General features: G+C 40.8%; 1 protein-coding gene across 2 annotated transcripts in view; it reads left to right on the top strand.

Moving 5' to 3' along the window:
- chchd6b (coiled-coil-helix-coiled-coil-helix domain containing 6b) overlaps positions 1-17,568 on the top strand; it is an 80,882-nt gene that overhangs the window by 24,654 nt on the left and 38,660 nt on the right. The window contains exons 5-6 of one of the 2 annotated variants that reach the window (XM_083891877.1): positions 1,601-1,621; positions 5,600-5,683. In XM_083891877.1, coding sequence (XP_083748003.1) covers positions 1,601-1,621; positions 5,600-5,683 — 105 coding nt within the window. The remainder of the gene's footprint in view (positions 1-1,600; positions 1,622-5,599; positions 5,684-17,568) is intronic. The other variant, XM_083891878.1, reaches the window with a different exon arrangement.

Here is a 17,568-nt window from a genome sequence, read left to right as displayed (position 1 = left end):
TTAATGTGCAAGCTACAAATGAACACTCAATACACTTGAAAATAAAAATACACCCGAGTGTTACTGATTTCAAACATTTGTGCTTGATTTAATTGTGTATTAACAGTAATAAAAGAAATGTAATACGTTGGTAGTATAGTTGTGCCAAAATTATAAGATATAGAGTAATTTAGACATGAAAGTATGAAGGCATTTAGTGATTGTCCTGAAGCTCAGAGAGAAATAAATTGAAAACACTGGCAGTAAACACTGTCAAACAAGTTAAAAGCCTTCGCCTTATTTTCCCTTCAGATCTCAACTTTGAAGCTTATATTAGAAACATGGCAAATTTACCATCTGTAAAACACTGCCAAAGTACGTCCCTTTCTCTACTTTAGTCAGATGCGTCGACAAAAATAGATGCTTTCATTAAATGCAGACTTGACGAATGTAATGCTCTACTTTCTGGTCTCCCTAAGAAGAAAATAGCTCTGTTATAACTACTCCACAACTCAGCTGCACATGTGCAGGAACAGAAAGAGAGCACACATTCTTTTCACCAATTTTTGAGTCTCGGCATTTTTTGGACCGTGCTGTGGTTCTGTATGTTTGTAGCTGCTGTACATGTCTCTTCACCAGTCCAAAAGTGAGTCTTCTCCGCAGATTTCGCTCTCATCGTTGCCATCGTGTTGTTAGTTCTTTTCCAGTGCTGCAGTTTATATGTAGTCGTTATACGTCTAAATTTTTGTGCATGCAGTCCGACTCCAGTCCGACTAAGCGCATACATGCATGTATGAGTCGCATTATCCAGGTATGTTAGTCCGACTAAGACGAGCTCGATTTTAGTCGGACTAACCGGTTTACATGGCATTAAGAAAACCAAATTTCGGACTAAAGTCTGACTTAACATGCTTGTAAACACACTGAATGTATGCTTCAATACAACACAAGTGTGAGTGCTCGCACCAAGGTGCTTTAAAACACATTCACATACAGCACAAAAAAAGCAGGGGAGGAAATACTAATTCTGAACAAGAATCAATACAATTTAAATTCAAGGGCGTGAAGAGAAACCAAACAGATTGGTGGACGTGGGCTGTAGATAGAAGACATGTCACAACATTGTGCCACCAGTTTGACCAGGTTTTTTGGGGGATAAAAAGGATTATAAAAGGAGTGCTGTGTCCATTGCTGTTACAGTACTGTAATAATCATGAGCAATCATTTTGTTTGGAACAAAATGATTGATTTGCCGGCACACCCGTCGCACTCCAAATTGCTGACCTGCCTAGTTCTTTGTGATGTCTTTTTTGGATCAGAGGAAGGCAGGTGTTCAGTATCTCTCAAAGCAAATTTGGCTAAGAAAATACTTTTTGATCGTTCTCCTTAAACTCCCTACCATATGCAACGTGTATGCAATGGTCACTGGTTTTACTCACCTTGTGCCCACCTTGCTCCTCTTTGGACTGTTATTTCTCCCTTTTCATTTTTCAAAGAGACAGACGTAATGATACGTCTGTCTTTTACCCTCTCTTCCTCTCTGTCACCGTCTCTTCTAACCTTGTGTCGTCCTTACACCCTCTACTGTCTCACTAACCACTGTCCCCTCACTCTTTCCTAGCCTGCAGATCTGGATGCCTGGGTAAGCAACACTACAACTGCTAGTGTCTCGTGTTATTACGCTTCTCTCTCTCTCTTTCTCTCTCTCTGTTCGAATGTCATGTTTTCATTGTGCATTAAAGCGAGGCCGTCAGTGTGCTGCTGCCACCATTCCACACAACAACACTTTGGGAGGTATTCAACTAGAAAATTGCACATCATCTGTAGTGCTGGCAGATGTGATTTTATACACACACGCACACTGCCCTTAAGCATCAAACAGCCAGTGTATGAAAAGAAAAGTGCTGTGAGCGTAGTACAGGGATTTGCAGATGTGCTCTTTGGAGATGAGTGTGTCCGCTAAGTTTAAGATAAGATTAAACTGGATTACAGTACATGTAATGCCAATCTCTCTCTGTGTGTGTGTGTGTACACACAGCCAGTGAAGATGCTGTTGCTCCATCTGATCTACATCACACCCACTAATGCACAAATCAGCCTCAGCGATCAGTCACCATTACACCATGACGCGCACACTGTGCATGTGTGAGCGTGTGTGCGTGTGTGCGTGCTTATGGGGTTACACCATGTCATGATGTTTACTTTCTATTTTAGTGCTACATTAAATCTGTCCCCATCGCTGCCTCTTGCTGTGTTCATACACCATTTCATGTTCACACAGCTGTTGGACAGCTTCACTCATTACCCTTGTTAGTTAGAAAGTGTGCAGTGATTGTTAAACGCAGACACACATATGTAAACTTCTCTAAACACAATTCAAGCCTCTGTGTTATCTATCTTTTAACGTGTTCTGGTCATCATCATTGTGCTTATGCAGCTGCTCAGCTGTGGTGAAGTATGACTGGGCGATATGGATCAAAAATCTGATCCCGGTCCACCTTATATATTCTGGTGTTATCTTGCACACAGTGTTATGTTCAGTTCAGTTAAGCAGACTGATGAGAATTTACATCCATCGCTCTCACAGCCACTGCAGACCACTCCACGTTTACTCCACGTACTATTCTGCTCTCTGGTCAGTTTTCATCCCGCTCTAAAGAAATCACTCACTATCACGTCTTTCACTTGGAGCTGTGAGAGCACAGGTGCTCCCTCATCCTCCCTCTTCCTCTCCTCAGTCATGCTTCACATACTGTTGTGAGAGAAAATGTGTTATTAAGTATTTTTTTATTATTATTATTATTTTTAAATTCCACTTCACACACTGGTAGAAATCTGAAGAGATGAAGAAACGCGAGTATGGTATAAATCCCAAACCTTTTCCTTAAAAAAAAAAAACCCTGTGCAAACCAGGCCCCCCAGCTTGAACCCCTGTGTGTGCACACATACCGAAATAATAAAGTGAATAATTACAACTGTTCAAAAATAAACACCAGTTGTAGGTTTTTGTTCCTCTTCTCACAGTGTATGCGGATAAAAAACTCTCCTGTGTGTCCATACAATCAAAACCAAACCAACGTAACTTAACTTTTGATACCAGTGAGTCTTTGGTACTTTCACATTTTTCAGAGGTGATATTTTGTTGCACAGATGCTGACAACAGGAACACAATCAGGTATAGCTGCTAACTGACCTGATGAGACTTGCTTACACAGTAATGGTCACAGGTTTTAATTTTGGGTGATGCTGTGTTCTGATTATCAAATGGAGTGTGTGATTTTGGATTTTATGCACAAATCTCTGGCTCTGTGAGCTCTGGCTGGGAGCAATTTTCCATTTTCAATCACCTATACCATGATTGAAAATACATACAATATAACTTGATAAAACACACAGCGCCCAGCCCCACAATGAGGTCACAACTGCGTGCTCCTCACGGCCTGACCAAACTTCTCATACATGCATCTAATCAGAAATGCAAGTGCTATTTATTTTGGTTCTACTTGGCAGATCAACATAATTAATAAAAAAATTAAAATGACACTGTTTTCAGTTGTTTATTGATTAAATGGATGGACCATCTAATGGGAGATAGATTAGTATCTGTATTTCCAACACAGTGAGGGAAATTGTGAAGCTGAGTGAACCGTTCATTTACACTGATGCTGCTTTGATTGCACACATCCTTATTATTTGTAAATACTTTAGTATGTTCAGTAATAATATGTATTAGTATTAATATCAACATACTGCGGAGCCTCATTCTGTCAAACCAATACATGTGAATATTTCCCCAAAGTGAATATTTAATTTAGAATCCTTCATGCATGTGCATTTCTAACCTATAGCTGGCAACTTGTTTTTCGCTGTGCATTTCTTTGACGTCTTGCTTCTTATCTTCCTCTGCTTGCCTGATGCTTCATCACAACCCAGACTATGGGTCGTCCTGCAGCCACTCTGCCATCTTGCTGTCTGTTAAAGCTTGGCTCAGCAGGCATTTTAAAGGATTTCATCTCATCATAATGCCAGCATCACCATCTCAGTGCCTGCTTCTGCTGCTGCCGCTGCTGCTGTGCCCATCATATGCCACTTCAATAGCTTTGTAAGTTTTGTTACATTAGATGAAAAATAAGTGCACACACAGCTGATTGTTTGAGTTGTTTTTCATTTGTATCAGCAGCTGCCATTTTCAACCACCATGTTTATACAATAGGCAAATTAAACATACTGTTTGGTGAGGGATATTCAACTGCAACCAATAAATGTTGCTAAATTTAACAAATTGTACCTTGTATTAAGTCATACATGAGATGTAGAAGTTGAATTGAAAAACTCCTGGAACACTGATTATTCTTTGGATTAGTGTTGAACCATATTGAATGTCTAATTGCAATTGTTTTGACTGAAATTGAGATATGATTATTCAAATTTTTACATAATTATTCTCATTTGCATTGAAAAACAGATTTAAAATGATATATTTGTGCAGATCTGTGCAGAATATGATGTGTTAGTCAGGAAAATATTTAATCTGATATGGTGTTTTGACACACACTATGGCTTCAGCAAATATTGCACCACTTGCGATTTGAAAATTGAAGTTGGCTAAATTGTGATTACGATTTAAAATTTTGATTAATTGTCCTAGATTGCACCCTCAAACTGTCTGGACTCTGAGGAGGACAACCCTTTGTCGTATTTTCAGTTTTGATAGCAGTATCTTTTGTATATCTTACATAGAGCCCCTTTAAATCAACATTCCTTTGTGTTTTAAGTATAGATTCCATGTCCATTATTATGTACTGTATAAATCCATGAAATAGTGCCTGGAGGAGGAACACTCTTTAAGTCACCAGAATAACAATGCACTGAAACATAAACCTGTAATTTGATACTTTAACTGCTCCCTGATGAAGGGTATCACTTTAACCATATTCTTCACAAATAGTATTTTTTCTTCCTATTAATCTGTTGGTAAATGGAATTATTTGTTTTGTTTGCACACTGCTGCAGAAAAGATGTGTTGTCATTTCGAAAAATGTAATTAGTTGTGCATTAGCTGATGTAAGAAGTATCATGAGGGCCTTTCTACTCCATGATTGCACAGCAGCGGTTACAGCAACTGCTTACATTTCTATTATGTCGTTATGTACTTGTATGTTAAAAAAGTACAGTGATTATATGGGATTTTTGATTAGAGTTGTTGGATACAGTTAAAAAAATTACATCGTGTTATAGCTGAGACGTTTATGTGAATCAAAAACAGTGTTATATTACTGTTTTCTGTATCTGACTTCTTGTTTCTTTTGCCCTCGTCATTTACTTCTGCCTTGTGTCACATGTGCGCATCATGCTCCTCACAAACGGTAGTGAATGAGCCGCTTTCGTCCATTACCTTTTAAGCATCATGTTACCCACTTAGTAACTGTATCAAGTTCAACACTGAAACATAAGAAACATTCATTGATACACACAGTATATGGATTGGCCTTGCTCTCCTCATTTCTCCGGTAGTTGAGTTGGTAGCATTTGCTGCTACTTTATATCTTCTGTCTTTTTATTGATGTATGTGGGCTTTTCATAAGCTCTTCTTCAACGTCTTCTTATTTTTCATCTTCAGGCCAAACAACTGGAGAGTAAAGAGATGGAACTTGCTCGCATCTCCAGCTTTTATAAAGAACAAATAGAAGTACTGGAGAAAAAGGTAAGGACTGTATTTGTTTTTCATCTTATAAACATGACATAAAGCAAATGTCCACAGCTCCGCTTAAAGGCCTCATAAACGTTCTTCCTCAAATGTGTCCATTAGACTACATTCAGCCTGAAGTCACTCAGATCTGATTATTTTGTAGGGCTGTGAATCAGATTTTAAAAAACAGATTTGTGTCATTTCAGTATGAGGTCCTTGATCAGATCCAATAAGTGGCCATGAGATATTGTCACTTTGGGATGTTGTCATCTACCTGCACATGCTAAGTGTTAAAAAATTAGGTTTCAAATTCTCTGCTCTGAGACGCGGGGGGCGTGTCCACTGCTGTTCGTCAGTGTTTGTACAGAATATTAATGTAAATGCTCTAGTATCAAACCACTTTTTAACAAACCTACAGAAACAACATTTTCCCCATTTTTGGTTGTGGTTTAATGACATAGTGTCCATAAACGCATAAGCTGGTTTTAATTACAGTCGTACACTCTGTCCCTTCCTCTTCTTCTCAGTGGTAACTGCAGCCTCACAGCAGGAGTCTGCTCTTCTTTCTGTTCTTCTCGGATTTTAAAATGAAGTGGCAGAGCTTTCATCTGGGTTTTTACATAGACATGTTTATGGGCCAAAGACATCAGCGAGCAAAGTGAAGGCCAGACTCATGTAGGAGCAGATGCAGTTACTTATTCATCTATATCATTACAGCATTTAAGGAGGAGTTATGCTAAATAGCGCTCCTGCAGGTCATCGAGCCATAGATTTAGAGGAGCCAAAACACTATTTTTTCCCCGTTTTCAGTTGTTCAGCCCATATTTTCTATGTGATGTAGAGGAGAATCTCTGCATTTGCTAATTAGAAACAAACATATTTATTTATTTTATATTTAAACATGGAACTTAGCAGCACATAAGCTATAGCACTGGGTTATACATCGATATTATATCCAGCAACATGATGCAACATTTTGAATATGGTCATATTGTGATATAGTACCCGTGGTGTCGTTTCCATATTTTACAGGCTGTTGCATCACTGATATTGAGGCATTGAGTGAAATATTGTTTTGACGATGGTAAATTAAATGCATTAAAAATGCAGGAAGAAAACAACTCGGTTTCAAATAAAAGTACAAGGCCCTTGCTTGACACGACCGCTTGTGCCTGCCTATCATTACGTTACGCTGTAGTGAACACGGGTGATACGATTGTCTCTGGGACACTGGAGAAACTGTGAGCATGTGAGGAGAAATAACTCACAAAGGGAAGTAAACATGTCGGTCAGTTAATTTGCATCAAGAATTGAACTAAATGAACATTTTTAATACTTTAACTGTTAAACATCAGCATCCCTATTTTCACACAGTGGAAATAGTAAATATCCAAGTGTCATGTTCCCCTCTGTCCTTGAAGAGTAAAACACAAGACTTTTCTACGTCCTGGAAATGTCAAGCCCACATACCAGCATCAAAATGTAAATGTGAATGAATTGAAAGTTCCTGCAGACAGATGGGAGTCACGACTTGCTGTTGATGGACTAGCACTCAAGAGGTTTCACAGCGCTCCATCTCTCAGAAAGCTTCAGCTGCCTAATCAAATGTACTGTGCTCTTCTTACCACACTGTCCTTTTGCTGGCAACCCACTGGTCTTTTAACAAAATGGGAGAAAGAATGAAAGGGGGTTTGTTGTGTGCTTTTAAGAAATTATGACCCTGTGTTCACTCAATTCACACCCTTTAAAAGCACAGTGGTTTGATAAATGTTGCTCACTTTTTACAGAGTAAACCTGTGTTAGAGAAAGAAGCAACAACAGTGTATTATTTCATGGTCAGAAAAAATCTTTTGGTTTTATGCCTGTAAACACAGACAGTGGCAAGATGAAACGGTAAATTAAGGAATGAATGACAAGGATGCTGACAAAAAGTCTAAAATCTAAAGCAAAGACACTGAAAAATATGCCCTTATGTATTCATGTATAAATATTAAATATTTGGAGTTTGTTCATCTGGATTAGCTGTATTAGTTTTTAATCAAAGCTACCATACACTATATGTTTTAACCCTTTTTGTTTTACTACTTAACTTCTTTCTTTTGTATTTAACTGGCTTGATATTTACTGCTACGTACAAATCTGCTGCATAAATTAGGTTTATAATAATAATAATAAGCTTGAAAATGATGGGAAACTTAACGGTTAGAAAGTGCAGATGTTTACGTGTGTGGGTGAAGTGTTGCCAAGGTGAGAACCTGGCAGCAGAGTTCTGAACATGTTGTAGCCTATTCAGCGTTTTGTTGGGGACCCCATACAGGACAGCGTTGCAGTAATCTAAGCGTGATGTTATGAATGCATGAATGAGGGTCTCAGCGACAGAATCAGGGAGTGACTTCCAGCGTCAGGAGATATAGGTGGCACAAAAGCAACTTGATAAGATGAATAAAGAGCTTCAGGAGCCTATTGATAAATGATGGCACTTGGTTGCTCCTTCCTTCTATTATACAAGTATTGTTTGCTTCTTGCACTAAGTTGTGTAATGTTGTGCTTTCTGCATTATTCCACACATACCATCGACCTTCATGTGATTTCTAAACATCACTCGCTGAAGCTCTCATCTTTGCTTTCATTCACATTCCCCCTTTATTGGTTTGCCAACTGTTCTGCCAAATTTATTTGGCTTTTTAAAATTTTCTTGTTTCCATCCAGGTTTTTAATGCAGAAATTGAAAATGCACATGAAAGCAGGCTGATAGAAACCCACCTATTGAAAACTGATTTAAAAAATGAGGAACCAAAAGGTACAGACACAGGTAGACATGCATAACTCTCTCTCTCACACATCCTTACCTCACTCTCTCCCACCCTCAGCGCACACACGACTCTCCCTCCTGTATTCAGCAAACACTCTCAGGGACTTGAATCCCCCACCAGCCCTCTCTACCTGTTCTCTCCCTCTGGCAGAGCCCATCAGGCAGATGGGGAACCTTATCTAGTCTCTTGCACTCGCCTTCTTTAGGCCTCTGAGAAAACCTTTTACATAACCAAGTTAAATGGACAGGTCCCTTGCACAGCGTGCAGGAGGCGGCACATGCTCGACGGAAGAGACTGATTGGCAGAGAAGGGGAGGATGCTCTATCTTTCACCGCTCGCCAGCACGGTCACATTTTCTATCGCGCTTCTCCACCCCTCAGTTGCTCGCTGCTGACCTGCATGTGGATGAAGGAGTGAGGAGGAGCAGGGACTGAGACCAAAAGATAAAGAGGCTGTATGGACCGGGTATTTAACAGACAGCCTATCCTGAGCCAGCTTCCATCTTCCTTCATTTTTCCATCTAGCACTCTATTCATCCTGGTCTCCTTTTATGCCCCTTTTCCTTTTTTCTCTGCTTATCGCTCTTTCTTTCACTCACTCATACCTGTGGAAAATTCCCTTTTGGTAGGAGTAAACGGCCCCTTATATACTGTCTATATATATTACTGTATAATGCAATATGTCTCAATTCTCATATAAATAATGAACACAGCATGAAGAGATTATATATCAAGGCCTCCTTCACCATATTTGTGCATTAATCCTACACTCACAGTCTTGGGACATCAAACAAATACTCATACTTTCATAATTTACATATAACAATAATAATGATACATTTTATTTATCCCTTTCAACACTCAAGGACACTTAACAAAACAAACATCAATAAAAAAACAGGCAACAGGATGACAGTGAACAGAAAATGGAGCGTGATTACAGAGAGTAGGCTGTTTTGAACAGGTGGGTTTGAAGAGTGTCCGCGAAGGATATAAATGTCGTCATCCGCTCATATACCTGCAGCAGTGCACTGCAATACCTCCACATTTTGTGACCACAGATTGTCCGCGCTGACTGCTCTTGCGCCGTGTACCAAACAACACGTTCCATTCCATTTGGTAGCACTCCTGTTTTGGTCAAACGAGACAACAAAGAAGATGGTCACCATGGAAACTTGCTTGCGTTTATTCAAGGATGTCTGCTGGTACCCACACATGTACCAACTGCTGCTCAAAGTATACAAGGATATACAAATAGGGCAAACTCCTGGCAAGAGACTCCCACGACTGGAATGAAAATTGTGAGATCAAGTATGCATATTGTATTTATGTGGTGTATGACTCCTGTCGCAAGCAAAAGTGCCCCCCCGAGTACAATAAATATTTTCCAATCCAAAACGTGTGTGGAACCTGAGACTAAGCTGCAGATTTTAGTTATATTTTAGGCCGTATACATACATGTGGGAATGAGTAGTTGCAAACATGGAAAGCAGAAAGTACAACCCAGCTGGGGGTTAGGGTTGCAGGTGTGGAGCCTCCCTTCACTTTTCAGACAGCCTCAGTTATTTTTGTAACGTGGGTTCAACAAAATCTTTTGTGAGACATTTTTGCCCTATGATGATATAAATGCATCACTTGATGTCTGCAGGTTTGACACCACCATCTGCAGCCTCAGCAGACATTCAAGATTAATTGACCTAGGCTGTGTTTTTCTGGTCTTTCAACCATCGGTGGCCTTGCCTTGGGCAAAACAGCCACTGTCCAAGCAGCATGTGAACGGGTGTAAATTATGTATGATGTAAAATAGCTTGTCATATTCAGTAGTTGTACTTTAAGTGAATGGATGTGGTTTCAATGGCAAAACTGCTCTGTAAAGTGCTTTCAGTGGACGGCAAGATTAGAAAAATGCCTAAAGACCGTTTGCCATTAATTTGGTGTGCACTCACCTGCCTCTTTATTAGATACACCTGTTCAATTGCTTTGTAATCCAAATATTTAATCAGTCAATCGCATTTCAGCAGCTCCATGCATTTAAGCGTGTATACATGGTCATAACAGTTTGCTGAAGATCAAACCAAGCATCAGAATGGAGATGAAATGTGATTTAAGAGACTTTGAATGTCATGGCTGATGACAGATGTTTTTTTTCCAGAAACAGCTGGTCCACAACCATTCTAAACTTAAGGCAGATGTTCTCAGCAGCAGGAGGTACCACTCTTGCCACTTTATTAATTGCACCGTATCCAGTGATTGTAGTTTGGTATTTTAGTCTTTCTGTCATCTCAAACCATTGTGACCATGCTCCTCTGACCTCTCTTTTCAACATGACTTTTCCAAACACAGAGTTTTGTGTCTGAGGTCATTGGTATCAAGAATACTTAAATCAGGCTGCCTGTAACCAACACTCATGTCCTGGGCAAAGTCAGAGAGAGATCACATTGTTTTTCTCCACTCTGATGTCGGATGTGAACATTAACTGAAGCTACTGACCTACATTTGCATGATTGTGTGCATTGTGCTGCTGCCAAATGACTGTAAATGACTAGCTGATTGGATGATTGCATGGATTAGCAGGTGTACAGTGCAATTGTCTGTGAATAACACCAGCCTGTGGTGCTTTTTTTCAACAAATCATCTCGTAGCTCTCTCCATAACACTTTATTGATTTTTTACCTTGAAGAAACAATTCTGTTGCAGGATCGTGACAATCAGAGGCAGAGTTTTAAACCGTATGTATGAGCAGCCAGATTAGAGGAAGATTCTTCTGGTAATTGGTGTGTGATCTTCCCTTAAATCAACATTTTACTCTGGCTTAGTCGCAGCCTCCTCTAATAGGCTATTAACTGTGTGTGTGTGTGTGTGCGTGTGCGTGGGTGTTTTACCTGTAAAACAGACACAAACAATCTCTCGCGTCCAGTTTGCCAAAGGGATGAATTTTGATAACAGACTATTGTGTTTGTCCAAAGGCTGTGGATGCTGTCTTCCACTGACACAAATCAGTGTGTGTGTGTGTGTGTGTGTGTGTGTGTGTGTGTGTGTGTGTGTGTGTGTGTGTGTGTGTGTGTGTGTGTGTGTGTGTGTGTGTGTGTGTGTGTGTGTGTGTGTGTGTGTGTGTACTTGTACTTGTATTTGCTTAATTTTTAGGAGCATTTCTGGCATACTAATGGACATTGTCAGGACCAGTAGTCCTCATGGAGACCAAAAAACTCGTCCCATAATGAAGCGGAACCTTATTTCTGAGGAACTGGTTAAGTTTAGGGCTTAGATTTGAATTTTGTTTAATTTAAAGGAGACATATTATGCAAAATTAACTTACATTTTTTTAATACTACACTATGGGCCTGATTTACTAAAGCTTTGGGTGTGCAAAAATGTGTGCAAACTGGATTGCACACGCAGATTAGCGTTGATGCTGATCTACTAACAGGGCGCAACGAGGAGCGCATTCCTCAGACGGGCAAAATAGCACCCGCAACCCATTTAGCGTTCTTGCCTTAATGCATATGCAATATGGGGCGTTTACACGCTATTTTGCGTGTGATGGGAGGATAAAATGTAAATATGTTATTTTAGCACGCGCAAAGTGATTTATCAAACCTGAAACTGATTGCGGTGCTTATTTTTGCGTCTATATTTAGCACGTTTGAAAGGCAGGTTTTAACTGGCACATCGGTGCGCCGCGCGCACATGGCTGCGGTTATTTATAGTTATATATATTTGTAAATCAGAAAATTACGCGTTTCCAGAGCATGTTCAACTACGCGTTCACAGATGACGCACATTCATTTCTTGTTTGGTATATCTGAATAAATTAAACATAGATATCCAGAGGAGAAATGCGTGTTTGTACTGGTATGGGCTTACCTTGGTCTGCAGTTTGTGGTTCAAGGAGGGGTACCTATGTTCCCCGGTTAAGACCAGAGGAACCGGGAACCCCGCTTTACCTTAAAGCGGAACTAAACCGGAAGTTCCTATTATCGCTGTTTTTTTTGGTGTGTATCTGCGTCATTACCTTGTTTATGAAGCCTGACGGTTCGAAACAAACAGTTCAGCCATTGCTGAGAACGCTGTGTTTTATTGTAATCTCGGAGCTCAACGAGATCACTGAAAATCCCGTAATAGTTACGTAAGCAGCGGTTCTCCTGAACAACCGATCGTCCTGCTCCGGGCGGTAGTCCGGGCACATCCGGTTACGTACATTGAACCGCAGAAGAAGAATAACGTCCGTTGTGGAGGTGTTTCACGAGCAACAGTGTCTTCTGACTCTGGGTCTGACTCCGGTTTAAAGTCATAAAAGGGACTGCGGCGGGGAGTCGTGACGAAGCTATTTTTAAACACTGTTAAAACAATGTTTTTAAATGAGGAGCAGTGCATCCGCCGTTCCAGAGGGGGGCGCTGCGCTTCTGAGAACGGATGTGCTGGATTGTACTGGCCAATCACAAGACTGTCTTCTGGGGGTGAAAGTTCACTCTGAAACATCGCGGCTGAAAAACACTTTCAGAAAAGAGGATTTCTATCGGCTAGGTTAAAGAAACTAGGAGGTTTTTGACCATAAAAACAAGTTAATATATGTAAGTAGACCTCCATAACTAACATATATGTGCAACAGGACCACTCTATGTGACCTTTAACGGGTCCAGCTCTAACCTGGTCTACACGGCGAAGCGCAGGTGGCACAGTGCGCACACGTCACCAAAACCTCACAGGCAGGTTACCCTAACCCTAACCCTTCCAGTTCCAGGCACATTTAAATGCAATAAATAATCACAACAATCACTATTTAATGTAACTATCTGAATCAGCTATAGATATATCATCTATATCGATTGTTCCGTCGCCTCTGACGTCAGATCAAAGGCTGTTGGCACGCGTAATGGAAACTCAGCCTGACTGAATGAACACAGATGAAACCAGGGACGGACTGGGACTAAAAAGCCGTTGTGATGATCCGCTTTATTTATTTATTTACTTATTGATAAGAAAGTCACTCATCCATTAGATCCATAGAAACAGCAGAACTCGCTCCCTGGCAGCTGTCAGTGAGCTGCAGGTGAGTCAGGAGGAGAGCGCAGCACCTTTTTTTTTTACGGCAACATCCATAGTCCATAGTTTTCTTTGTTTGATACGTCAGGTAATGATGGAGCTGTCCATAATACCGACGCAGGATTAAAATAATAATAATATAAAAAGGTCCTATGGACCCGGGGAACAAGAAACTCATATCCCTCGATCTCAGTTATCTGCTCATCGCAGAACGTCACTTTCTATTCAGTGGCTTCAAATTTAATTCAGCGCTTCCGTTGAGTCTGCTCTTTCTCCATGTAGACAACTCTTGACTCGCGCAAAATCCTCATTTAAATAGGGCGGTCTTAACCACTTCTGCGCCTGTAGTCAATTGCGGCCGCAATCTTAGTAGTTCACCCGCAAAACGTAATCTAGTAACAGGCGCAGTCTTTCTGCTCGCGCAAGCAATTTAGCGCTCGCTATTTGGAATCTTAGTAAATCAGGCCCTATGAGTAGGCAAAGTGTGAAAAAAGATAATTCAGTTTTTTATCGGTCTTCCTCAGTCTAAGTACAGGAGATAAAACATGCACTTCCGCACTCATTGTGACGTCACAAAAGCTCCGCTATGTCCCTAAAAAACACAAGAGTTCAGGCGAGGGCAATAGTATCAGGAAGAGCGGAAGTCTGCAAAGTGTTCTGTTCTTGGCTGTGGATACAAGTGGATACATTTCATATGACGGCAATGTGCCGGCTGGAGTCGGCACACAATGGCTTTTCCAAAGGCTAACTGCTGTTAGCTGCCGGAGCCTCAGTAAAGCTGACGTAGTTTCCTGTGTCTCATTTGCATTTAAAGAGACAGGCACTCAAAGCCAACCGTTCTGAACAGGGCTGTTTTGGCAGGGTGATTGAACTGCTGTGGTGCTTCATCCTTAAGGTATTTTGACCAAAGCATGTCACAGACATGTTCATGAGGACACCAGGGAACTAGGTTAACTTGTAGAAATAGGGTATACTATGAGTCCTTTGAGATTGGGGTTGGGCATTAATGGAATACTTCTCCGATTTGCATTTAGCTTTGTATTATTAGGGTTAGAATTTTTGAAAAATGTTGTGACAGCCAGGCAGTCCACGCCCTGGTAGTCGCCCTTTTTTCCCTTCCTGAACTGTGGGATTGTTTGTTTGTTCCCCCGGAAACAGTGTTTTTTTTTCTCATGAAGAGTTTTTTTTATATACACTGAGTCAGATGAACTGAACTGAATGGGAATATATAAATGATTTATTGAGAATTACAGAAATCCTGAAAATATTATTTGCGTTAATACAATTGTTATTTTGTGTTTACATTGATGGTGGGTTAGATTATTGGTTTTCTGGGTATAGGGGTACACTGTATAGTGTACTTTCTTTGTGTGGTTTTTGTTGTGTGTTTATCAGGGATTAAAATTAACACCGTCCCGTCGTCCCGGGGACATAATTAATTGTCATCGGGGCGATCAATATTCTCTCTCGGGACGACCACGGGACGAAAGAGAATTTTGACTGACTAAATTTATCTGTTTAAGTTTTCAACACTTTCTGTGAACCAGAACGGGTTCGCGGTCGGTGGGAAATACTTGTGTACTTTCAAATACATTTGAAAAGGTAAATGGCTGCGCGCTCATGTTTGTGTTGTTCAGTGAGAAGCAGAAACTGCTGCTCTCTCACTGTGCGCCGCTCGAGCCGCGGCGCTGCTGTCTGCTTTGCGCGCCCGCACTGCATGTAAACATTTCATTAATGTTGACATGTTTGTTTCAATCACTGAATGAAGCCTGTCATATTTGGGACCCTAAATTGCTGCACAAAACTCTTGATCAGCATTTGTTTGTTGTTCATTTAAACCCAGGTTTTTCCCCAGTGTATTATAAGCCTGGCGGGCCGCCTTTACTTGCCCTCCCGCCAGGCTTAGCATTGCTTGTTTATTTATTTATAATATAATTTCTATACCGGGGAACAAGAGCGCACGTTCCCCCATGAAATCAGTGCAGCGCTCCCTAGTCCAGGTGCCGATTGAAACCCAAGTCACACCATCTAGTGATTCATCATTACGCTTACATCTTTCTTGTCAATAAAGATGTTCTATTTAGGGATACACCGATAATTCAGCAGTCGAAACAGAGCGAGTACACTGTGGAACATCACCTGTTAAACGCTGGAAAGTCTCTGCGCAAAAGCGAAACTTGGCTGCGTTAAAAAAAATTTTTTTCAAAAACGCCGTGGGCCGCCGGTGGACCCAAGAGGGACCACTGGCTTAGCATGTTTTCTGGGGGAAACCCTGTAAACCAGTATGCGCAGAGAGAGAGATCAGTGCTCTTGGTCAATAGTTAATTTACTTATTTTTGTGTAGGTAATATGTTGTGAAATATGTTTAAACTTAAATAAACTACATCTACAAGTAGTTATGTCTGGTTGTATTAGTTTGTCCTGTTATTGACGTCATGCTGTCATCACCTGACAGTCTGGCTGATTGACAGCGCCCAGACGCAGTGGATGCAGCGCACAACAGATGCGCAAATACAGATATTCGAATATTTGTGTTTTTTAAAACATAATTTTTGAGTAATTTTGACAGCCCTAAACAGCCTCATGCATATCTCAATGCATGGCCCTTCTCATGACCACTATAACCCACTAAATGCAGTCACTAAATGGTGGAGTAGTGGCATTAGGTCCGGTAGGCCACAGTTCTGTGACTGAGTGTGTTGGTTGTCATCTACAACACAACAAATCTAGTCTGGAAATAAATATATTATTTATTATCAACATAATGTATTGTTTTTTTATTATATTATCAGTAAGTAACAACTCAAAATGTAAAAAAAGATTTTCGGGACTATTCGGGACGGTTCAAAAATGTTTTCCGGGACGTTTCCGGGACGGTGGTGAAAAAAGTTAGTTTTAATCCCTGGTGTTTATTAAATGTGGGAGCTTGAAAAAAAAAAAAAAGAGCAAAACATCTTGTGTGTCAGGAGAGAAACCTGACTGGCACCCCCAAAAAAAACCCTCCCCACAAATACTCACACGGAAACCGTCACAATGTGTCCACCAGTGACACTCGGTCTGAGCTTTGGTCCGAGGTGGTCACTGGTGAGCACATAACAAGAAAAAGAATGATTTCTCGACTCAGGGGAAACTGAAGTTGGGGAACATAGTTTTTCAAAAAGTACTACCCCTATTCTAGTAATACAAAGCTAAATGCAAATCGATGAAGTATTCCTTTAAAAGGTTTTTGGTTGAGTTTAGAGCTAAGCTTTGAATTGTGCTTAGTTTAAAGCACACGCTTGGGCATTGAGTGGTTATGGTTAAGGTTAGAGATAATTCTTTGTTCAGGCTGTCAAAATGGGTGCACGTCTGCATGTCCTTAAAGGGATAGCTGCACATTGCACAGATTGTGTGTATGATTGACAGGTTTGTGTGCATACTGTCACTTAAGGAGTTATTGTGGTAGAGTGGCCATTGCACTGCACAACTGTGCATTTCTCCTGCACAACTGTGCATTTCTCCTTGAAAGGCATCCCAAGATTGAAACAACTGCCAAACATACCAGTGCATCCTCCATTCTCTCTCTCTCTCGCTCTCTCTCATTTATTTGTGGAAACCTTCCTAATCTCTGAGCAGAGTACAGGTGGACTATATCTGTCTTCTTGTGGCAACAGACCCTATGACTCCGTAAACAACCCTCAGTTTAAAATTCACCCCATTTAATCCCATCTTCTTCCCCATTATTGATGCTGCCTCTGGGAGAAAAAAAACAACTAATCCACCTTAGTCCTAGTGTGGAAGCAACCCCTCCTCAAAATCAACCCATCTCCTGGAGGGTGTTCAGACAAGCATTCAAATACAAACACAGATTTAGTCACACACCTGTGTGTGTGCAAGCTTACACACAGGCACACTTGCAGAGTATACATGCACCTACACTAATCCTCTGCATAAGCCTTTCCAACAACCCCCAAACCTTGCTTTCCCCCATTGAGAGTTATCCCCCCCCACCAAACCCTGTCTCTCCACATTGGGTTTTTTGTCCCCATGAGGGCAAATGAGTGGG

The sequence above is a fragment of the Microchirus variegatus genome (genome assembly GCF_963457635.1).
Source record: "Microchirus variegatus genome assembly, chromosome: 7".
NCBI lineage: Eukaryota > Metazoa > Chordata > Actinopteri > Pleuronectiformes > Soleidae > Microchirus > Microchirus variegatus.
Note: the sequence above shows the minus strand (reverse complement) of the source record. Positions and strands in the feature narration are given on the sequence as shown.